This window comes from Pongo pygmaeus, chromosome 10, assembly GCF_028885625.2.
Source record: "Pongo pygmaeus isolate AG05252 chromosome 10, NHGRI_mPonPyg2-v2.0_pri, whole genome shotgun sequence".
NCBI classification, from domain to species: Eukaryota; Metazoa; Chordata; class Mammalia; order Primates; family Hominidae; genus Pongo; species Pongo pygmaeus.
The window spans coordinates 1,139,762-1,164,352 of NC_072383.2; the positions used below are offsets into that span (position 1 = coordinate 1,139,762).

Sequence of the window (24,591 nt, forward strand, 5' to 3'; positions counted from 1 at the left end):
ACAGAAATATTTGTTGAATGAATGAATATATTTCTAAGAAGAGATTTTTTTTTTTTTTTTTTTTTTTTTTTGAGACAGGGTCTCGCTCTGTCGCCCAGGCTGAAGTGCAGTGGCTCAATCTCGGCTCACTGCAAGCTCCGCCTCCCGGGTTCACGCCATTCTCCTGCCTCAGCCTCCTGAGTAGCTGGTACTACAGGTGCCCGCCACCGCACCCGGCTAATTTTTTGTATTTTTAGTAGAGACGGAGTTTCACCGTGGTCTCGATCTCCTGACCTCGTGATCCGCCCGCCTCGGCCTCCCAAAGTGCTGGGATTACAGGCTTGAGCCACCGCGCCCGACCAGAAGAGATTTTATGCATATGAGAAAAATAATCTTTTTTGAAACAGAAGGCTAAATTGGAAATTTATTTTTGGTGTTCCTCAAAGGTCTAATTTTAATTAATGTGAAATTTATTTCTTCATTGGAAATTGTTCTCAAAAGCTTTATCCCTTATACCTAAGATTATTACAATTACAATACTTTAGATACATTCAGTTACAATACTTTAGATACAAGTTTTTGAAAATGAAAAGATAACTTTTTGTTTCATCAGTGACACCAAAATTACTGGCTTGTCAATGTATACTTCCAATAATTAGTATCTTTTTTAGTTCCTTGTTAGGTGGTAGACATAATGTAAAAGCAGATGTAATTTCTGTTTACATGGCTTACATTTAGGGTAAAAAACTATTTTTAAAATTCTTAGAAAACAGGAATGTAAAGAAGGTGTTTGAAAGAAAATACTTTCAATGTTAAGAGAGAAATTAATCAATACACATAACATCAAATTATAGGATTTTACAAAACCACGTTATGTATAACATTAAAAGTGGCTTTTTAAGATAAGAATTTTATGCAGACTTTTGAGAATGAAAAAGATAACAATGAAAAATAAGCACAACAGCAGCAGATTTTGAATTTTAAATAGTACTAGGAGGTTTCTAAAACCTTTTGTGTTATATCTGCCCTCATCCTGCATTTGATCCATCGTGTTCTGAAGAGGTCTCACCTAGAAAAATGAAAGCCATTTCATCAGTACAGTGGTGTTCAGTTGCTTACTGCTATCTCATAGTCATCTAATTGAATTGGAATTTCCTTTCCCTCCATTCCCTTTCTAAGAGGTTTCAAAGACTATTTAGAAGACACAATAAATGAAAACTGGACATTTCCCTATTGGTTGAATAAGTTTAGTGTGTTTTTTTTGGCTCAGGGTTGGGGGAGATCCAAGATTATGTGATGCAAAAAGATGAATATGACCTATCACACAATTCGTGCTGCATTTAATTTCATATTTTGTGACTCAGATCTGTCAAAGATCCAGATAAGAGGTGTTTGTTTTATTTCTTTTTTCCTTAAAGTGTTTTACTTCTTTTCTAGATTGGCCAGGTGAAACAGGAGCTGTCCAGAAAGGACACAGAACTACTCGCCCTGCAGACAAAGCTAGAAACACTCACAAACCAGTTCTCAGATAGTAAACAGCACATTGAAGTGTTGAAGGAGTCCTTGACTGCTAAGGAGCAGAGGGCTGCCATCCTGCAGACTGAGGTAGAAAGAATTCTGGGAATTGTGGGGAGTTGGTTTCTTGGCACCTTTTCATAAGCGTTACCTGTGCTGTTTTTGTTATGTTTAGAATTGGGAAATATGAGTAATGTTATGATTAATTCTTTAGCAGCGTGATCAGTTACTGTGCTAAAATATAACCATCTTGTTTCAGTTGTTCTTAGATCTAACAAGTTAAAACAGGTGCAGTTTATGTTTTTAATTCTTTAAACTTTCACCAAGTCTGTACTTCAAAGTATACTCTAACAGTATTAAAAATGAAAGGATAATTTTAAAAGAGAAATCATTGATTTAGAAGCTTCAGTTCAACCCCTGGTGAATTTTCTAGTCATGAATGACAATGAACTTGGTTACACTGTGTTTGGAGTACATTTAAGTGTTTTTAAGTTGTGATATTATGAATATATAGGAAACTGGAATCTGTTAAAGTTCTAGATAGTTTAATTTTAAACCACAGATTATTAGACAGTGTGTCTACATATCCTGTTTGAAAATAAAGTTAGTGTTTTTAGAATTTTTTTTTTTTTTTTTTTTGAGATAGCGTCTCGCTCTGTCGCCCAGGCTGGAGTGCAGTGGCATGATCTCGGCTCACCACTACCTCCGTCTCCTGGGTTCAGGTGATTCTCCTGCCTCAGCCTTCTGAGTAGCTGGGATTACAGGCGCACTCCACCAGGCCCTGCTAATTTTTGTATTTTTAGTAGAGACGGGATTTCACCATATTGGTCAGGCTGGTCTTGAACTCCTGACCTCTTGATCCGCCCACCTTGGCCTCCCAAAGTGCTGGGATTACAGGCATGAGCCACCATGCCTGGGCAGTGTTTTTAGAAATCTTGGAAGATGATCTAGACTATTGGCTATGACTTCAGTTAGGTATTGACCATCTTCAGATAGGTATATGTCTTCAGATAGATATTTAGTGTATTGCTAAATAATCCCAGATCGATTCTTATCTATCTTATTTTCAATGATCGAAGAGAAAGAGTTGATGATGCCATGTGGATGTACTGTCTTAATATAAATATTTTTTAAAGGTTGCAGTGAAATAGGTAATTTAAGAATAGATAAGTAGGTTTGCTTTATAGAAGAAACATAAAGCATATGATGTAGATTAGCTTTTTTTCTTTAAAGAAAAATAAGAACATAATTTGGTGGAAAAAAGGAATGAGGAGGAAAAGAAAGAATAAAAACATCGTAGTCCTAGAAGACAAGAATCTTCAAGTAAGGACGAATGAAGAAGGAACCTAAACTGTATCATGTAATATTTTTATCTGTACAATTTGGGGCTTTGTTAAAAGTGGGAGATTTTAGCTGACATATTTGTCATTTTTCTTATAACTTACACTTTTTCTATTTTAATTATGTTTCATTTTGTTATGATATCAGCTCCATTCTACCTCACAGAGATATTTTGGGTATAAAATCATGAGATGCAGTAGTGGCTAAGGCTTTGGCTCTAGAGTCATGTTTACTGAGTTTGGACTTCCATCTTTACCCCTTACTATGAGTCGCGTGATCCTGGGAACGTATTGAACTTCCTTACGCTTCACTTTTCACGTCTGTAAGGTGCAGAGAATAGTAGTGCTTAACTCATAAGTTTGTTGTTAGAATTAAACTCGTTTATTTACTGCCAGTGTTTGGCACATAGTAAAGTCTTTGTACATTTGTCATTGTTATCATTTTATAATTCTTCTAATAAAATCAACTAATGCATATACTGTTGAGATGTTAAGAGAACATAGTATTTAGATGATCTGCATTTTCTTACTTTTATTAAGCTAAACTTAGGTTTATTCAGGGAATTATAAATATGAAATCATCTAGGTAATGTTACCTGCAAAGTTATTCATTTATAGCTTTATTTTAAAAATTTTCTGTGGGTACATAGTAGGTATATATATTTATGGGGTATGTGAGATATTTAATACAGGCATGCAATGTGAAAATAAATTATGGAGAATGGCGGTATCCATCCCCTCAGTCGTGTATCCTTTGAGTCACAAACAATCCAATTACACTCTTTAAGTTATTTTAAAATGTAATAGCTTTATTAATCGTTTTTCACTTCAGTAGCTTGAGTGCATGCAATACAGCAAAAGGGTCAGAAGAGGGCGCCAGTGTTCTAGAGGTCAGCCGCACTTCCAAGTTTGCTACTGTAATAGCTTTGGATGGAGGTGGCAGGTGTACAAACCAGAGAACCAAGCAGTTGGTTAATGATAATGCAAACATTTAAAAGCTTGTCACAGTCTAATAAATGACTTTTCTCTCTTGGCAATTCATGCTTCTCTTTGTACCCCCCTCAAATAATGTTCTTATTAGCCAGGTCTCACCCAGATGGGCTTGTGATTGGTTTCTTGTACCATAGAGAATAGATTGTATTTGTTGTCATTCATGAATGGTTTTTAGTTTTTAGCCATTGCAGGAGTAGCTGAGTCTCAGTGATTATTTCTGTAAGTTACTAGGGCCACTGCTCAAATAGAACCATCTCATCATAAAAGATAAAAGAATGAAAGCTAACTTTCTTTGGAATTTGGGATGATTTTAAGAATGTAATATGTCTATTTATTAGCATTACTTAAAAAATTACTCTGGTGACACTTGACAGGAGTCACCTTTTCCAATGCAACTTGCCAGTGTTAGAGCCCAGTAAAAGGCAGTTTATACCAGCTCTTTGAAAGTTTTCATGTGTTTCTATAATTTGCTCTTAGTCGATTTCATCTTCTTTTCTGCAGCTATCCTAGACTTCAATCTAACACTCAGATTACTAAATTAAGTATATATGAAAAAAGAACATGGATCATGGAGTTCTTCTTTCATTTTTACTTTTAGAGATAGAATCTTACTCTGTCACCCAAGCTGGAGTGCAGTGGCACGATTATATTAATAGTTCACTGCAGCCTGGAACTCCTGGGATCAAACACTTCTCCTGCCTCAGCCTCCTGAGTAGTCAGGACTTATAGGCATGTTCCACCACACCTGGCTAATTTTTAAAACTTTTTGCAGAGACAGAGTCTCACTATGTTGCCTAGGCTGGTCTAGGACTCCTGAGCTCAAGCAATCCTCTTGCCTCTGCCTCCCAAAGTGCTGGGATTACACGCATGAGCCACTGTGCCTAGCCTGGAGTTTAAAAAATCTTAAAAATCCTTTAAGGAAAACAGTTACATGTGAAAAGATCTGTTTTTTCCCCCCCATTCAGGGTGCATGGAATGAGGCCCTCTGGTGTTATACAAGGTACAGTATACATGGAATCGCTCCCGTTTTGTAACCATCTCTTTTAATCTGATGACTTTCACGGAGGTGGTCTGGATTTAGTAATATAGTGGTTAAAAGCATGGTCTTTGGAGTCAGACATAGGCTTGAAAACCAGCCCTCTACCTTTACTAGTTGTGTGACCTTAGAGGAGTGACTTGACTTCTTTTTGTGTGTGTGTGTGAGATGGAGTTTTGCTCTTGTTGCCCAGGCTGGAGTGCAATAGCGCAATCTTGGCTCACCGCAGCCTCTGCCTCCTGGGTTCAAGCGATTCTCCTGCCACAGCCTCCTGAGTAGCTGCGATTACAGGCATGTGCCACCACACCTGGCTAATTTTGTATTTTTAGTAGAGATGGGGTTTCTCCCTGGTGGTCAGGCTGGTCTGGAACTCCCAATCTCAGGTGATCCACCCTCCTCGGCCACCCAAAGTGCTGGGATTACAGGCGTGAGCCACCGCGTCCATCCAGGAGTTACTTTACTTCTTTAAGCCTCCATTTCCTCATCTATAAAATGAGTATAATGATAATAACAACTTCCTAAGGTTTTTATGACTAGATGTTTAATTCTGTTCTCATCTGAATATGGAGGGACATTTATTAATTAAATTATTTTTTTTTTTGCGACAAGGTTTCACTTTGTCATTCAGGCTGTAGTGCAGTGCCTTGATCATAGCTCACTGTAACCTTGAACTTCTGGGCTCAGGTGATCCTCCCACCTCAGCATCTTGAGTAGCTAGGACTACAGATGCAGGCCACCACTCCTGGCTAATTTTTTAATTTGTATTTTTTGTAGAGACGGGATCTCACTATGTGGCCCAGGATGTTCTTGAACTCCTGGCTTCAAGCGGTCCTCCCACCTCAGCCCCCAAAGCACAGGAATTATAGGCAAGGGCCACTGTGCCCAGCCATGAGGGAAATTTAAATTCAGTGGGTTAAAAAAATTTTGAAACACCTTACAGTTTATAACACTTTGATTTGATTTGATCTTTATTGTTTTGTTTGCTCTTCATAGTAATGGCATGGGTTAGACAAGATAAGTATTGTTGTTTTTCTTTTATAATTGAGAATTTTGTGAACTGCTTATTAGCATACCACTTTTGATTGGCACTTGAGGCTACTCTCACTAGTAACCCTGGGACTTTTGATATATCAGTTACAGTATTCTCAAGAATTAAAGTTCTTTTCTTGTTCCAAAATCGTGATGCTATACTAGGGACCTACCATTAAATGTATTTTCAGGATGAATTCTCAATGTGCAGAGCAGAGCTGGTTTTATCAATAAGCCAAAATAATGTAGACCTTACTGCTTCAAAGTAGTACAGTTTTTTCCCCTTTTCCAGGAAATTGTGTTTAGGAATTCTGTTTATTATAGGTAAGGAATATAATCTATATCTTAGTAATAGTAAGAGGAAGTGGTTCTTTTTTTCAGAAGTGCTCAGGAGATCAGCATCTAGCACAAGGTGAGGGACTGCCCTTGCTCTAGGATGTTTAGGCACTAGGCACTAGAGCTAGGATGCTGTTGTTTGACCTGCACTCTCTGCTTGCAGTCCCAGCCCAGTGCCACTTGAAGCTAGAGTTCTGACTTCTTCAGCACACTAAGAGTTAGTAATACATTCTTAGAACTAGAGGGCATTTTTAGAGATCATCCAGTCTTTCCATAATTTAAAGAATATGTATGATAATATCTAACCTGAGTGCTTTCTGTGTGCCATGGAGGGTCTGTATACTTTCATTTTCTCAGTTAATTCTTAGAGTAACCTTCTAAGAAATAAGAATTGCTGCAACATTTTACAGATGGGTTAAAACTTAGAGAGACTGAAGTTACATGACCTGGTGCCCGATCGATTCAAACCCCCAAACTTACGTTCTTGATCATAATGCTGCAATTCCTCCCTGTGCAGAGAGAATATAGTGACATGCTGAAGGCCTATACAACTACTTGGTATTAGTTTTGGGACTGGAATTCATCATTTCTGACTTTGCTAATTATGATGTGCATAGACGACCATGACTCTTGTTTGATTGGTAGGTTGAGGACTAGCCACAAAGAAAGATGGGGAGAGGAAGAAACAATTCATCTTGGTAGAGAGGAGAAAAGGATTTAGGTTGTTGGAATCATACAGCCTCAGAAAGAGATAGGCATCTTTTGTGACGAGATTGTGAAAGAAGAGAAAGATGTATTGATTGATCTCTTCATTCAACATGGTTTTGGGAGTACCTGCTGCGAACTCTTCTGAGCACTGGGGATACAGTGGCAAATAAAACAGAAAGGCTGATGATCTATATCTATATCTCTATCTGTATCTATTAATATATCTGTATATATCTATCTATATCTCTGAAATAGCTGCTCAGAATAAAAGAGGACTGGGTACTATGAACAGAGATAGGGCTTAGAATCCTTTTCAGATGAATGTGTTTCTCTCTTACTGTTGTAGGTGGATTGTATGAGTTATGGGGTAGGGGTTTGGGGTGGGTGCTGCAGGGTGACATGGCATGATATTCATGTCTGCTTGTGAAGGTAGACTGGCTTTGGAGCGCTCCTTCCCCTTTCAGCATCCTCTCTATACCTGGGGCAGAGCATTTGTTGTAGCAGAGGTACAGATGATCATACCAGAGGCGTTCTGATCTGGGAGGCTTGCTTCCTGCCACAACCACTCCCCCAGCTCCAGTTGGTGAGATGGCACTGCTTACGGTGGTGATGGGGTACTGTCTTGTTTGCAGGAAGATGTAGATAATGATAAGCTTAAGAAGTTACATCAAGTTACTTAAGAAGATAATGATAAGCTTAAGAAAATACAAGCATAAGTATGGCTCTTAATACACTAGAAAAATCAAAATGGAATGTATAAGTTTCAAACCGTCAGAGTAAAACTCAGTTTACCCAGTGAAAAATAGAGAAGAATGGGGAGGGGAGAGAAAGAAATGTGATAGCATGTGGACACCATGAAAAAGAAGGCTGAGATAAGTACAAATCATGGGAAAGTCAATAAATACAAATAAGTACTTGGATCAAAATGAAAATATAAATCTCAGTTGGGCTAAAAAGATACAGAAATATACTGTCAACAAGAGTTAAACAGAGACAAAAAGTAACAGCAAAGTTAAAAATACAGAGAGAGAAAAAAATTTAAAAATAAAAGTTATATCAGGAAAATAGGCCTTCCCAAATATGATTTATTTTAATATTGGTTATCTTTTAAGAGCAATGTTATATGCTGATAAAAGAAACAGTAGACCAAGAAAATATAATTGTGTCAATTGATGCATCTAACAACATGGCATTTAAATATATATATATTTATATATATATAAAATATATAAATATATATAAATTTATATAATATATATAATATATAATATATATAAATTATATAAATTTATATATATTATATAAATTATATAAATTTATATATATTATATAAATTATATATTATATAATATATTATATATATTTATATAATATATATAAATAAATATATAAATATATATAGCAGGCTGGGCACAGTGGCTCACGCCTGTAATCCCAGCACTTTGGGAGGCCAAGTTGGGTAGATCACCTGAGTTCAGGAGTTTGAGACCAGCCTGGCCAACATAGTGAAACCTTGTCTCTACTGAAAATACAAAAATTAGCTGGGCATGGTGGCACGCACCTGTAGTTTCAGCTACTTGAGAGTCTGAGGCAGGAGAATAGCATGAACCCAGGAGGTGGAGGTTGCAGTGAGCCAAGATCATGCCCCTGGGTGACAGAGAGAGATTCTGTCTATAAATAAATAAATAAATAAATGTATATCTAGCAGCAATGAGGTGAAATAGATAAATCAACAATTGTAGTTGGTCATTTGGATGTGCTCCTGTCAGAATTTGATCAAATAAACAAAGAAGCATCAACATAAAGTTTTAATAACATTAACAAGCTCAAGTTCATAGATGTGTATATAGAATTTTGTACTAACATAGAGAATAAACATTGTTTTCAAGAACTTACCGAACAGTCGTAAAAACTAACCATGTACTGGGTCATAAAGGAAACTTTAAAATTCCCAAGAGTCAAAGTCCCATGACTTTGCACTCCTAATGCAGCAAAATTAGAAATCAGGAGTAAAGATAGTAAAGTAGTAATAAAGATAGTAAAGAACAGCAGCAGAAAACCAAAATAAATCTACAATATTGAAACATACTACCGAAATGACCTGTGGGTTAAAGGAGAAATATAAACATTTAAAAATGAGTGGCAGTAAAAGCTCTCTATATAAAAATTTGTGGAACATAATTAGAAAAAACTCTGTGGGGTATAACTAAAGCAGTATTTAGAGGGAAATGTCTGGTTTTTAAGACATTTATCAGAAAAAAAGAAAAGCAAGTAATCTAGGTGTTCAAATCAGGAAACTTAGAAAAAACAGAGTTAATCCAAAAACAATAAAGAGTAATAAATATAAGATGAGAAATTAATAGAGAATAAAACAACACCAAGAGGTAGTTATTTGAAAAAGGTTAATAGGACAGGAACAGCTCTTACAGATGATAAAGGAAAAGTAACTACTAGTACTACAGAGTTTAAAAATAATATAAGACAACTCTAAACAATGATATTCGAATAAGCTTGAAAAACAAGAAGAAATAAATTTCTGGAAAAATATAAAATGACAGAAGAAATTCAAGAGGTAAGAGAAAACATGAACAACAGTCGTTATAGAAATTGAAATGGTAATCAGCCTCATCCCTTTTTCCCTCCCAAATCCTAAGGCCCAGATGGCTTTCGAGGAGAAAATACTTGATATTTTCTTTCTTTTTTTTTTTTTTCGGAGACAGATTCTTGCTGTGTCGCCTAGGCTGGAGTGCAGTGGCATGATCTTGGCTCACTGCAACCTCCACCTCTCAAGTTCATGTGATTCTCCTGTCTCAGCCTCCCGAGTAGCTGGGACTACAGGCGCATGCCACCACGCCCAGCTAATTTTTTGTATTTTTAGTAGAAATGGGGTTTTACCATGTTAGCCAGGCTGGTCTCAATCTCCTGACCTTGTGATCCGCCCACCTTGGCCTCTCAAAGTGCTGGGATTACAGGCGTGAGCCACTGCGCCCAGCCCAATATTTGATATTTTCTATCAAATATTTAAAAATAGTCATTTTCATCCTCAAGTTGTTCCCCACTCCCCAAGAAAAAACAAGAAAGCCTAATACTCTACCCAAAGATATGAGGAAAAATAAATAAATTAAAAGATACTCCATATCAATAGATGGTATAATTTAATCCTGCAGGGATATCAGTTTTCCTGAAGTTAATGTATATATTCTTTTGCATTTCCAATTAAAACACCAAGCAGTAGGCCGGGCACGGTGGCTCACACCTATAATCCCAGCACTTTGGGAGGCTGAGGCAGGTGGATTATCTGAGGTCAGGAGTTCAAGACCAGCCTGGCCAACATAGTGAAAACCCGTCTCTACTGAAAATACAAAATTAGCCGGGCACAGTGGTGCGCGCCTGTAATCTCAGCTACTCAGAAGGCTGAGGCAGGAGAATCACTTGAACCCGGGAGGCGGAGGTTACAGTGAGCTGAGATCGCGCCACTGCACTCCAGCCTGGGTGACAAGAGCGAGACTCCGTCTCAAAACAAAACAAAAAAAAACCAAACAGTATTTTTTAGGAATTCATTTTATTTTAAATTTTGTAAGGAGTTACAAAAAGACAAATGCTATATATGATTCCACTAGTCATACCTAGAGTCAAATTCACGGAGACAGAAAGTAGAAAGGTGGTTACCAGCGGCTGGGAAGGAGAGAATGTGGAGTTTAATGGGTATAGAATTTTAGTTTTGTAAGATGAAATGAGTTCTGGAGATTGGTTGTACAACAGTGTGAATATACTCAACACTACTGAACTGTAGACTTAAAATGATTGAGATAGCAAATTTTATGTCTGTATATCTTACCACTATTAAATTTTTAAAAATGTATATGGATGAATAAAGCTATTCTAACATTAAACAAAAAGAGAAGAGAAGATGGGAGAACCCTGCCCTGTGAGACATGAAAACACAGAGTCGTAAACCAAACAAAACCAAACAGTGCGCCTCAGAACAGTGCGGTAACTAGCACAGGAAGGAGCAGATAGTGAAAAGAACAGGGAATGTGAAATCAGAAACATTTATGTGGAGAGAGAGTCAGTCATAAACTAGTGCAAAATCAAGCAAGTATGAGAAAACTGACATACCATATGGAGAATAAAGTTGGCCACCTACTTCATGCTAGATGAAACAGTGAACTCTAGATGGATTAAAGACCTCAGTGTTAAAGAGAAACTATAAAGCTAATCAATGAAAATGTTTAGTAGGAATATATTGGGTAAGATAACTTAAATGACTCCATCAAATTTAAGCATTTCTGTTCAAGAAAGAAAACCATTGGCAAAGCTAACAGATGAGATTGGGAGAAGAGTTTTTTTTAGAGCCTCTTAAAATAGTAAGGATTCAGATAAAGAATAAAAAAGAGATGCGTGAGGCCAGGCGTGGTGGCTCATGCCTGTAATCCCAGCACTTTGGGAGGCTGAAGCGGGCGGATCATGAGGTCAAGAGATCGACACCATTCTGGCCAACATCGTGAAACCCCGTCTCTACTAAAAATAAAAAAATTAGCTGGGCGTAGTGGCACGTGCCTGTAGTCCCAGCTACTCAGGAGGGAGGCAGGAGAATTGCTTGAACCCAGGAGGTGGAGGTTGCAGTGAGCTGAGATCATGCCACTGCACTCCAGCCTGGCGACAGAGCAAGACTCTGTCTCAAAAAAAAAAAAAAGCTTGAAAATCATTAAGAAATAGAGACTATAGGGAGAGTGAAGGATTTGAATAGACAATTAACAGATAAAGAAACCTAAGTGGTTAACAACTATGCCATGATGTCATCAATCTCACTAGTAAATAAAGAAATGCAAATTTCAAAGATGATGAAATACTATATTTTGTTCATCAAATTGATAAAAATTAGAATATGAGATAACATTCAGTGCTTGTGAGGATTTGGGCAAACAGTAACACAAATGACATAGGTGGTTTCAGTAATCCCATTCCTTGGTATATTTCCCAGAAAAACTTTCCTACTGGTCCACAAAAGGACATGTATAAGGATGTTCACCACAGTATTATTTGTGGGAAGAAGGAATTAAAAGCAACATAAGTGTTTATTACTAGGGGGTTGGATAAATAAAGTATTGTGGATATGTACCATGGAATACTGTACAAAAGTCAAAAGCAGTGATGCAGAAGCAGGGATAGATATAAGTACTATCTATGTTTACTTTTTTTTTTTTTTTGAGCGGAGTTTTGCTCTTGTTGCCCAGGCTTGAGTGCGATGGCGCAGTCTCGGCTCACTTTACAGTACTTGTTACAAGTAGTGTATTATTTAAAAAACAGCTTCCATGCTGTTTTTTAAAAGTAAAAAACAGGTTGAGGTATATAGCATTAATATAAATTGAAAACATGTATGAATATAAAAATCACCCTCTGTGTTTCTAAGATACATATTCAGGAACATATTAAAACGTATTAGAATAGCTGCATATTGAAGGAGGGATGGGTATTGGACATAAATGGAAAAAGAGTAAAACAAAACCAGAGTAGAACTTTACATGAATCAACGATAACACGTGGACAGCAGACAGACCTTGGTCCTAAGTGAGATAGGGATCTGAAGCCAAGACCTCTGCATAAATCTAGTACTCTCCTGAGAAAGGTCAGACGAGAAAAAAATGCCTCCTACCAGTATTAGTGGCAATATGAGAGACTGACTTATTCTCCTTGGCTTTGATTTTGTGGAGAAAGGTCTCTCATCATGCAGGTTTGAGTTTGAATAGACATAACTGCTCTGAAGGGACATTCTCTCAACTTAGTACATGTAGATTCCCACAGATAAAAGCATTGCTTAGAATGAATTTACAATTCCACATTAGTTAATCACTTGTGGATTGTAATCTCCCCTGAACCAATAATGGGAGTAAGAACAAATGGAGTGATCAGACTCTTAGGAATGTTGGATAATAGAACGAGAGTATAAACTAAATGATTAAAGGATGGACTAGGAGGCATGGGAACACTCTCCAGAATGGATGATCAGATATAACTTGTTGGGATGTTGTTTCATGACTATTGAGAGCAAAAGCTGAAGTAGCACTAGGTATTTAATTTTTATTTTCTTAATTTTTAATTTTTATAGAGACAGAACCTCCTTATGTTGCCCATGCTGGTCTTCAGCTCCTGGACTCAAGTGATCCTCCCACCTCAGCCTCCCATAGTGTTAGGATTATAGGCGTGAGGCACTGTGCCCAGCTAGCACTAGCTGTTTAGTATAGCGTCTTTGAATCTTGGCTCTGCCACTTGCTGTATGAGTGTATACTTTTTTGCCTCAGTTTTCTCATCTGTGAGAAGAATAATAGCCTTACCTCATAACGTTGTGAGAATTAAATGTTAATTAGCTATATAGTAACACTCAGTAAATATTAGCTATTATAATTAATAAATGCATAAAGGAACGATTTAAAACATGAGGAAAAAAACAGAGGCACTGTAAATAAAACCAACCGGGTTATAAAAGATCAAAACAGGATTTTAGACATGAAATATATAGTAACTAAAATGGAAAACTCAGTGTGTTAGTGTAGTTGCAGATTATAGAGAGTTGCAGGAACAGTTAGTGAATTGGAACATAGATCTGATGAGATATTACCCAGCAAACAATAGGAAAAATAGGAAGATAGAAATTATTAAAAAGAACTCTATGGAAATTGAGCCCAACTTATATGTAGGAGTTTCAGGAGCGGATAAAGAGAATGGGAGGCAATCTTGAGAGAGAGAATTGCTGAGAATTTTTCTGATTTTGATGATAGGAATGGATCCTTCAATTCAGGAACAAATTATTCTTGAGCAGGAAAATATCTACACCTCCATACAGCTTAGTGGAACCATAGATAAACTAATCTTAAAAACTGGCAGGTAGACCGGGCATGATGGCTCACGCCTGTAATCCTAGTACTTTAGGAGGTCAAGGCAGGCGGATCACTTGAGACCAGGAGTTTCAGACCAGCCAGGGCAACATAGTGAGACCGCGTCTCCACAAACAACAACAACAACAAAAAACTAACCAGGCATGGTGGTGTGTACATGTAGTCCTGGCTACTCAGAAGTCTGAGGCGAGAGTATCCCTTGAGCCTAAGGGCTTCAGGGCAGTAGTGAGCTATGATTGTGCCACTGCACTCCAGCTTGGGCAACAGAGTGAGACCCTGTCTCTAAAAAAGAAAACAAACAACCTGCTGGGGAGAAAAAATAGATTACCTATAAAGGATTAACAATTAGGCCAACATCAGACTTTTCAGTTGCAACAACAGTAGTGAGAATATGGTAGCGTAAAATCTTCAAAGTTTAGTGAAAAACATTGGCAACTCAGAATTCTGTACCAAGCTGAACTCTCATTCTTCAGTAAAGATAGCAGAAAGACTTTTTCTTTCAGATTAATACAAATGAGAGTTGACTACCCAGGATCCCTATGGAAAGAACTGTTAAAAGATGTATGTTAGAAAGAAGGAAAGAATGAGATGCAAGAAAAAAACAGGAGGCAAAAAGGCATTAATGTAACAGGAAAAACTAATCTAATATCAATATAATAGTATGGCATAGACCTTACAGTAATAGTGCCATTACAGCCAAAACTCGCAAATCAATTGAGGTTTATTCAGTAAAGGTGAAGAATTTCAGAGAAAGATCACAAAAGGAAGAGCTTGTCTGTTGCTTCTCCTTGTTGGTATAATGTTGCTAAATAATAGAGCAGGTGGAATTCTGCATCTAGATTGTTTCTATCTTCCCTGTCAAGAGCATAGGAATAAAATAAATGGATTATATATTTCAACAGTGGCAAAATGAAGCTCAAGGTGTGTGAAGACAGAAATTGTAAGAAAGCATAAAGACCTCTGCAGTGGCCGGGCAGAGTGACTCATGCCTATAATTTCAGCACTTTGGAAGGCCGAGACAGGAGGATCACTTGAGCCCAGGAGGGTTTTCACATGGAGAAAGCTATAAGGAATTCTCCCTTTCTGTGAGCGTTTTCACATAGAGTTATAAGGCTTTGTTGATCTTAGTTCTGATACCAGAATGAGGAAATGTTATGTTATGTGTTGGCTTAAAGGGGCCAAAGTAAGTTGGCTGACTGCCATGCTTTTATCAGGTTTGCAGAGGCCAAGAGTTTCTTGGGGCTGCATACCTGAATACCACTTATTGCAGTATACTTTGTGTAGCCGATACTGTGTCTTCTTTGTCTGCTAGGAGTTTTCAAGGGAAAGTGAGTGAAGGTATCAACATTAATTTTTCAGAATATAAATTTGCAAAACATATAGTCTTTTTTTTTTTTTTTTTTTTTTGAAAAACTGTGTGCTGTGGAATGACTCATTTCTACCTTGACTATTTTGATATCTGAGCTTTTCATCTTTCTATGAAGTATGGGGTATCAAACAGAGCTCAATGCAGTTTGTTGAAACAGTACTCTAAAAAGGTTCACTTCCGTGTGGTCTGTAGTGCTGACAGCCCCATGGCTCAGTGCCCTTCACCCAGCATTCAGCCTCCCGTCTAGGTGGGAACAATGGGAAATGCGGTCATAGGATGTATCATTTAGAGTGGACTTGAGCAAGTCACTTAATTAGTTTGGGCCTTGATTTTTCTCAGCTTTAAAGTTGGGAGTTTAAATTCAGTTATTTAACTGTTAAATTTATGAAATACTGCAGAATACAGGAAAACTGTAGAAAATATAATAGATACCAGTCAGATTTAATATACATTAAAATAAAAAGTTCTTTAAAATGTCTCATTCTAAACTAATCAATGGAAGATGTGGTTTAAATAAAAGTTATTAGAATTTTAGGTTTTTAGAACTAGTTGGGGCCAGGAATAAAGATTTGGAAGCTGTGGAGGTGGTGGTTAAAGCCTTAGAATTGGATTAGTTTCTCCAGAGGAGGTTCCATGCAGTGAGATGTGAGGAGGAGGAAATGACAGAGGATGGAGAACACCGAAAAGGTGTGATCACAGAGTTCGAAAGGGAAAGCGTCATGTTGGCAAAGCCAAGAGAGGAATGATAGGGAACAAGCCACATATCCGTGCCACTAATTATTACTACTAATTTGCCTTTAGATAGATCTATTTGTTGATTTAAAACAGGAAAGTTGAGGTAGGTTGAGAGAATTAATTGTTTTTTTGTTTGTTTGTTTTTTGCTTTTTTGAGACGGAGTCTCCCTCTGTCGCCCAGGCTGGAGTGCAGTGGCGCGATCTCGGCTCACTGCAAGCTCCGCCTCCCGGGTTCACACCATTCTCCTGCCTCAGCCTCCTGAGTAGCTGGAATTACAGGCACCCGCCACCACACCCAGCTAATTGTTTTGTATTTTTTTAGTAGAGACGGGGCTTCACCGTGTTAGCCAGGATGGTGTCGATCTCCTGACCTTGTGATCTGCCCACCTTGGCCTCCCAAAGTGCTGGGATTACAGATGTGAGCCACCACGCCCGGCCAGAATTGTTTTTTGATCAGAAGTGAAAGGCCAAAACAGTAGGGTAGCCATTTTCTGTTCATTTCCATTGGTAGAGAAAACCTTGTAGACAAAAGCCTTCTGTTTTTATTGAAGTTGGCATGACCTGTTTGCCACAGACAAACTTGGCAAGTTGGGTGAATGCTGTTCCTGCAGCTCCACTGATGTGAATAAACAAGGTTTTATTCCTCCTGCCAGGATTGGTGTTAGGGCAATGACTGTGTGTCCTGCTGGTCTTTGAGGGGTTTTCCTGAATATGTTTTTTGTGGTTTGTAAAATATGGACCTCATACAAAATTATACTATAAATTTAGTTCACTCCAAACCAAAAGATGAGTGTAGAATTCAGAGCAATTAATCTAGTAGTAGCAAAGTGGTTTTTGTGGTGGCTTTTATCTCAAATCTCTAGACTAGCATATTTGAATTCTGTACTGCACAAAAAAGCAGACTAAGACAAAGTGTACACAGGTGATTTGAATTGAATACTTAGTAAATAAAAGATGATTTAGTAATTAGGGGTATGGACTTGGGCAGTTTCTGTTCCTAATATTTATAATATGAAATTTTTTTGTATCAAAGCCTGTGTTTCCAGCCACACTTATACTAAAGTTTGTATGTTTATAACAAGAGTTCTTATTCTTTCCCTTTTCAGTCACCTTTTTCAGTCACCAGTTCATACTTGACACTCTCTCAGTGCCGTGTGGGTATTTATGTCCAGTCAGCATTGACACGTTTCCAGGTCACTTAACTGAATCATGGATCCAATATAAAGTGCAGCCTTGGCATCTGGGTGCCTTTCATAAAGAGGCAGCAATGCGGGGTCTCACAAATGTTGTCCTGTGTGATGGTGGTGCCATCAGAATGAAAAACACTTAGAAGTGATGAGGGATGTGTTCGTACATACAGATTCATGTCCCACAGATGGAAAGGCTTTTATTTTTCTGAAATTAATGCTTAGAAGAACTGAGAGACAAGAAAATTAGGCAGTTGAGACTTTAGGTTTGAATGCCTTAGGTTTTTGCCTTTATAGTAAGAATTTGTGTATTTAGGAGATACAGGATAAAATAATGTGGGTTTTTTTTTTTTTTAAATTGAGACAGAGTTTCGCTCTTGTCGCCCAGGCTGGACTGCAGTGGCACAGTCTTGGCTCACTGCAACCTCCGCCTCCTGGGTTCAAGTGATTCTCCTGCTTCAGCCTCCCGAGTAGCTGGGATTACAGGCACCCACCACCACGCCTGGCTAATTTTTCTGTATTTTTAGTAGAGAGGGGATTTCACATTGTTGGCCAGGCTGGTCTTGAACTCCTGACCTCAAGTGATCCACCCGCCTCAGCCTCCCAAAGTGCTGGGATTACAGGTGTGAGCCACCACACCTGGCCGGTTTTTTTTTTTTTTTTTTTTAATGAGTTGCTTTGTTTTTTGCTTTTGGTAGAATATAGTATACAAAATACAGATTAGCGTGTAGTAATTAGATGCAAATGATTATGTGATTTATTTATTTTTCAAATTTCTGACATGTATACTTTTCTAAGGCTTTGACCTCCTTAACTGTGTAGAAGGGTCCCCAGATTCAGTAAGCACCTTCACCATGACTGATGCCCTGTAATGGGTTCAGCTAATAGGAACCAAACCTGATACTGTCAAATAGGATTAGTAGTGACACTGGCTGGCTTGAGCTGCGCCTGAATGCCAGTGGATAAGGGTCAGTGGGTTCTTTGGCATCTTGAGCAGCCTGGTTGTTGAATTTCATATTCCACTAAGGTCTTTACTCTGTGGTTGCAGTCCTTTTCTTCTAACTGAATCAATATTCAGTCTGTTCTGACACTTCCCTTTTGGAACTTTTTTTGTTTGCATGGTGGGGTGTTGTGATTTTTACTCTCTTGGCAAATTTCAGGTATGTAATACAGCATTATTAATTACACGCTGCTGTATATTAGATCCCCAGAACTTCCTCATTTCATAACTGAGGGTTTGTACCCTTTGATCAGCATCTCCCTGTTCCTCTCCCTGTTCCTATCCCCAGCCCCTGGTAGCCACCATTCTCTTCTCTGTTTCTTTGAGTTCATCTTTTTTCAGATTCCATATGTAAGTGAGATCATACCGTGATCTGTGTTATTTCTGATCTCAGTTTTCACTGAATGCTTTTTGTCCTTGTATTATGAATTGTGTTTTTCTGCTTCTTTGCTTGTCTGGTGAGTTTGGATTGGATGCCAGGCATTGTGAGTTTACCTTGTTGGATGCTAGGCATTTTGTGTTCCTGTGAATATTACTGAACTTTTGTTTTGTGATGCTGGTAAAATACTTGGAAATAGTTTCATTCTTTTGGGTCTTTCATTTAAGCTTTGTTAGATGGTACCAAAATTGCATTTATTCTAAAGCTAGTCTCCTCGTGCACTCCCCCCTTGATTATAAGCCAGATATTGAAGAGATTTGCAAAAATTTAAAACAATTATATTCTTCTTACTATTTTAGGGGGAAAATGTAGGTTTTGGAAATTAAAATGTTACTTTGATTAACATATTGGGCTTATTGTTATTTAAAAGCTGTTCTAATTTTTTTTTTTTTTTTTAAAGATACAGTGTCTTGCTTGGTACCAAGGCTGAAGTACAGTGGTGTGATCATAGCTCACTGCAGCCTTGAACTCCTGGGCTCAAGTGATCTTCCTGCTTCAGCCCCCTGAGTAGCTAGAACTATAGATGTGTGCCACCACGCTTGGCTAATTTAAAAAAATTTTTTTTTGTAGAGATAGTGTCTTGCTATGTTGCCCAGGGAGGTCTTGAACTTTTGGCCTTAAGTGATCCTTCTGCCTCAGCCTCCCAAAGTGTTGGGATTACAGGTGTGAGCCACCGCACCTGGCCCTAATTTTGAGTATAGCAAATATTGATAGATATAACTCACATAAATAAAAACTCAATTGGGGTCCTCAGTAATTTTTTTTTTTTTTGAGACATAGTTTTGCTCTTGTTGCCCAGGCTGGAGTGCAATGGTGTGATCTCAGCTCACTACAACCTCGCCTCCCGGGTTCAAGTGATTCTCCTGCCTCAGCCTCCTGAGTAGCTGGGATTACAGGCATGCACTACCATGCCTGACTAATTTTGTATTTTTAGTAGAGACGGGGTTTCTCCCTGTTGGTCAGGCTGGTCTTGAACTCCCAACCTCTGGTGATCTGGCCACCTTGGTCTTCCAAAGTGCTGGGATTACAGGTCTAAGCCACTGTGCCCTGCCGGTCCTCAGTAATTTTTAAGAGTGCTGAGGAGTCCTGAGACCAAAGGGTCTGAGAATGGTAATGTAAGGGAACATTCAGAACATTTGTGTGCCTGAGGCTTCTCTAGAGCAGGGCACTTGCCCAGAGGGGGCTTGGGATTTTGCGTCCTGTTCCAACCTAACCTTTGTGTTGCCCTGACATCTTATTTTCTGTTACTGGAGGCATCTTCCAAACTCAGTTCTGTAGGTCACAGAAACAAGTAAATGAAAAAGCAGGACAGGCGTCACTTCTGTTGTAAGCTTACCACTTTGGGCTTCTAGTCTCTGTTTTCAACATTTTAGTGATTTTGTCTCTTTCTCTATGTGTACACTTTTGAATATGCTTATATGCGTGCTGATCTATGAATTTGAATAGAAGTTTGTTGTGCTTTACCTAGCGTTTCTGGGTGTTTTGTAGTAGTAGATGTGGTGGGTTGAATAGTATCCTCCATAAATCTGTGTCTACCTGGTACTCAGAATGTGACCATATTTGGAAATAGGGTCTTTGAAGCTATAATTAGTTAAGGTTTGAGATAAGATCATGATGGGGTGGGCTCTAAATCCAATGACTGGCGTCCTTATGGAAGAGAGAGGACATATAAAGATACGAAGAAGAGGGTGAAGTGAAGGTGGAAGCAGAGATTGGAGTGATGCATCGTCTACAAGACAAGCAGCCAGGAGCCACCTGGCTACAAGACAGCAAGAGGCAAGGAAGGTTCTTTCTCAGAGCCCTCATAGAGAGCAAGGCCCTGCTGACACCTTTATGTCAGACTTCTAAACTCCAGGACTTTGAGAGAGAAAAAAAAATCTGTTGTTTAAAGCCACCTGGTTTGTGGTCCTTTGTTAGGGCAGTCCTGAGAAAGTAAAACAGTTAGGTTTTTCTGGATTTCTAGTTCATATTCAGGTCATTATCAGATATTTTCAGGTTATTATCAAAGCATTTCAGGTGTTATCAGGGAGGCTGTTAAGATATATGTCATGTCAGAAATAACACACCAAAAATAAGGTTCTTATTCTCTCTCAAAGCTAAAACCCATTTAGTCTTCTTCATCAGAAACCTGGGAACCCATGTTTGACTTATCTCTCTTTTATCCCTTATATACAACCAATAAAAGTCAAGCTCCTAGACATGACACTAATGCTTTCCGTGGCTAAGGCCTTGTCTACTGCTGCACTTCACATAACTTACCACCTATTCTATGCTTTAGCAATTCTCTATTCATAGCTCTCGGAGAAGTTAACATCCTTTCTAATCTTCATTATTTGTGGTATCTCTGCTCAAAGGTTCTTCCATTATCTTCCTCACCAGCCATCTGTTCATCTTTACCTGCTTTGAGGTATCTCCAAGCAAGCTGAGTGCTTCTTTTCTGTACTTTAAGAAAATATTCTCTACACTTCTGTTGCAGCACTTTCTATAATACATTTATGTGATCTATTTTGGCAACATTCTTCTCCATTAGGTTGTAACTTCAGCAGAAGACAGGGAATATCTTAGTTATCTTTGTGTCTCCAGTAACCAGCCCAGTATAATTTTTCCGATATACGAATACCATGACTTTCTCCTGCTTAAAAATCTTCACTGACTTCCATTTTGCAAGTAGGATAAAATTTAAGTATCTTATTTTGTCAGGCAAGGATTTATGATCTGCTGTCTTTTCAGGCTTGTCTCTTGTCCTTCTGTTACTTTACGCTAAGCAATACCAAATGAATTTATAAGTATGTCATGCTGTTTCATGTTTCTAGATTTTTAAATATTCTATTTCCTCTTCCTAGATATCCATGCATTTCTCTCTGCCTTCCCCTTTGTATCTAGTGATGTTCTCTTCATCATTAAAAAACCAATTCAGACATTTATTCTTTTAGAAAACTTTTCTGACTCTTTTGACATACTGTTCGTAGGAGAGATTTCCCTGCCTGCCTGTGTTCACCTGTGTTCCTTTATGCTGGTATTCTTTGGTATGTGATAACAGATTATAATCTTTGATGTCATATCTAGTCTTTGAGTTCCAGTCCTTCTACTCACCAGTTCTTTTTTTTTTTTTTTTTTTGTGGTTCTTTAAGAAGATTTTTTTTTTCTTTTATTATTATTATTATTATTATTATCATTATTATACTTTAGGTTTTATGGTACATGTGCGCAATGTGCAGGTAAGTTACATATGTATACATGTGCCATGCTGGTGCACTGCACCCACCAACTCGTCATCTAGCATTAGGTATATCTCCCAATGCTGTCCCTCAGTCTCGCTCTGTTGACAGGCTGGAGTACAGTGGCACAATCTCGGCTTGCCGCAACCTCCGACTCCCTGGTTCAAGCAATTCTCCTGCCTCAGCCTCCGGAGTAGCTGGGATTATAGGCATGCGCCACCATGCCCAGCTAATTTTTGTATTTTTAGTAGAGACGGGGTTTCACCATGTTGGCCAGGATGGTCTCAATCTCCTGACCTCGTGAGCCGCCCATCCTGGCCTCCCAAAGTGCTGGGATTACAGGTGTGAGCCACCACGCCTGGCCATAATCCTTCTACTCATCAGTTCTTTAGTGTAATATGAGGTAAATTATTTAACTCCCCTGAGTCACAGTTTTATCATCTTTTGAAATAGGGAGATAATGTTAGCTACTTTACAGTGCTGTATGTTTTAAGTGAGATAGGATTACTGAGGATAAAAGGGTGGGCAAAATATGGGCCAGGCGTGGTGGCTCATGCCTGTAATCCCAGCACTTTGGGAGGCCAAGACAGGCAGATCACCTGAGGTCAGGAGTTGGAGACCAGCCTGACCAACATGGCGAAACCCCGTCTCTACTAAAAATACAAAAAAAATTAGCTGGGCGTGGTGGCCCATTCCTGTAGTCCCAGCTACCAGGGAGGCTGAGGCAGGAGAATCGCTTGAACCCGGGAGGCAGAGGTTGCAGTGAGCCAAGATTGTGCCACTGCACTCCAGCCTGGGTGACAGAGCAAGACTCTGTCTCAAAAAAAAAAAAAAAAAAAAAAATTTTATTTATATATATATATATATATATATATATATGTAAGTTCTGTATGATAATGTTACTAAGTTCTATAAGTAGAAAAAAAAGTGTTAAATTCTATTACAAAATACCCTGAGAAAGGATGGATGAGGGAGATAGTACTTGTCTGTTGGGGGTTTGGAAAATATTTATTAAAATGGTAGCATAGGAAGAGGGCCTTGAAAAATGTGTTCAGTGGGCAGATTTTTTTTTTTAAGTGGTAGGGGTTAAGGATATTACAAGCATAGGACAAAATGTGAACAATGACAAGAAAGAAAGTATAGTATTTATTCAGAGAATGGCAGTTACTGCTGCAATGCAGAGCCACTGGAAATGAGGCAAAGAGGCATATGGCAAAGGTTAGGCCGTGCTGGTACATTGGGACCGTCTGACCGTGGAGGACCTTGAATTCCCTGCTGGGATCCTGTGGGTTAGGGTGGTGGTAGAGAACTAGTGGCTTAGAGTGTGGGGTCTGGGGGCAAGACCACGTAATCTTAAATCTCTGCTCCACTGCTCATTTGTAGCTGTGAGATCTTGCGCCTGCTGTCTCCTCTAAGGCCCAGTTTCCCACATTCCGTGAGAGAGTGTGAAGTTTTCCACAGGGAGAATGCAAGGGAAGAAAATACAATACCTGAGAACAGAACTGTGAGGATTTTAATGTATACCCAGTAGTCCTCCCTTAACTGCTTTTTTGCTTTCCTTGGTTTCTGTTACCTGTGGTCACCTGTGGTCCGAAAATATTAAATGGAAAATTCCAGAAAGGAACAGCTCCCAGGTTTTAAGTTAAGCTTTTTTTCTAAGTAGTGTGATGAAATCTTGTGCCATTCTGCTGTATTCCACCCTGGAGGTGAATCTTCCTTTTGTCCAGTGTATCCACGTATCCACACTACCTGCCCCTTAGTCACTTAGTAGCTGTCTCGGTTATTAGATCGACTGTTGCAGTATTAGTGCTTGTGTTCACATAACCCTTATTTTATTTAATAATGGCCCCAAAGCATAAGAGTAATGATGCTGGCATATTGTTATAATTGTTCTATTTTGTTACTAATTATTGTTGTTAATCTCTTACTGTGACTAATTTGTAAACTAAATTTTATTATGTAATAGGTATGTATATAGAGGAAAAACATAGTGTGTATAGGGTTTGATACTGTCTGTGGTTTCAGGCATCCACTGGGGGTCTTGGATTATATTCCTTGATGATAAGGGGAGATTACTGAATATGGTGACAAAAATATACATGAACACATGCAGGAAGGCCCAGAAAACTGTTTAATTCAGAAATAAAGTAGTAAAGTAAAACAGGTTTTTTTTTTTTTTTTAAGGAGTTGATATGAGACTGAAATCATTGATTAAGCTGGGAGGAAAACAAAACAAAACAGAATAGAGATGAATGACAAAAAAAGAAAGGATGATAGATCAGAGGTCATGCTATGGACAAAGGGTAGATTTAGTAGGTGTAGGAGAAGGAAAAAAATAGTATTTGTGATTCAGAAAAACAAATTTAGAGTTTGAAAGTTCTTAGGTAGATCTTTCCAGATTATAATTAGGTTAACTGTATATTTATTAAAGCAGAATAGAGGTAAATTACAGATGAAAGACTTTTGAAGGAGCATGGTAGAACTTGTGGTGAATAATGACAAATGGGAGCTCAAATGATTGTTCCCTACTTTCTGGCTTGGTGAGACTGGTCGCATAGAAGTAGCTGGTAGAAATGTAGTTTAGCAGAGTGAAATATGGTTTATCTACATGTTTTTCCTTTCCAGTATGGTCCAACACAATTTGTAAGCACTTACAGTAGTAGCAAGTACTTGTTATAGCAGTCTCCCATGAGACTAGTCTTGTTAAGGAATTCTCCATACTACTTAACTGAGCAAGAAGCACCACCACACACACAGTATTGGTTCTCAGATACCTTGTAGTTTAGATATTCTACACGTTGGACATCCCTT

General features: G+C 38.4%; 1 protein-coding gene across 16 annotated transcripts in view; it reads left to right on the forward strand.

Moving 5' to 3' along the window:
- ERC1 (ELKS/RAB6-interacting/CAST family member 1) overlaps window positions 1-24,591 on the forward strand; it is a 511,134-nt gene that overhangs the window by 119,477 nt on the left and 367,066 nt on the right. For all 16 annotated transcript variants that reach the window (XM_063672288.1, XM_063672287.1, XM_063672289.1 and 13 more), the window contains one exon: window positions 1,417-1,584. In XM_063672288.1, coding sequence (XP_063528358.1) covers window positions 1,417-1,584 — 168 coding nt within the window. The remainder of the gene's footprint in view (window positions 1-1,416; window positions 1,585-24,591) is intronic.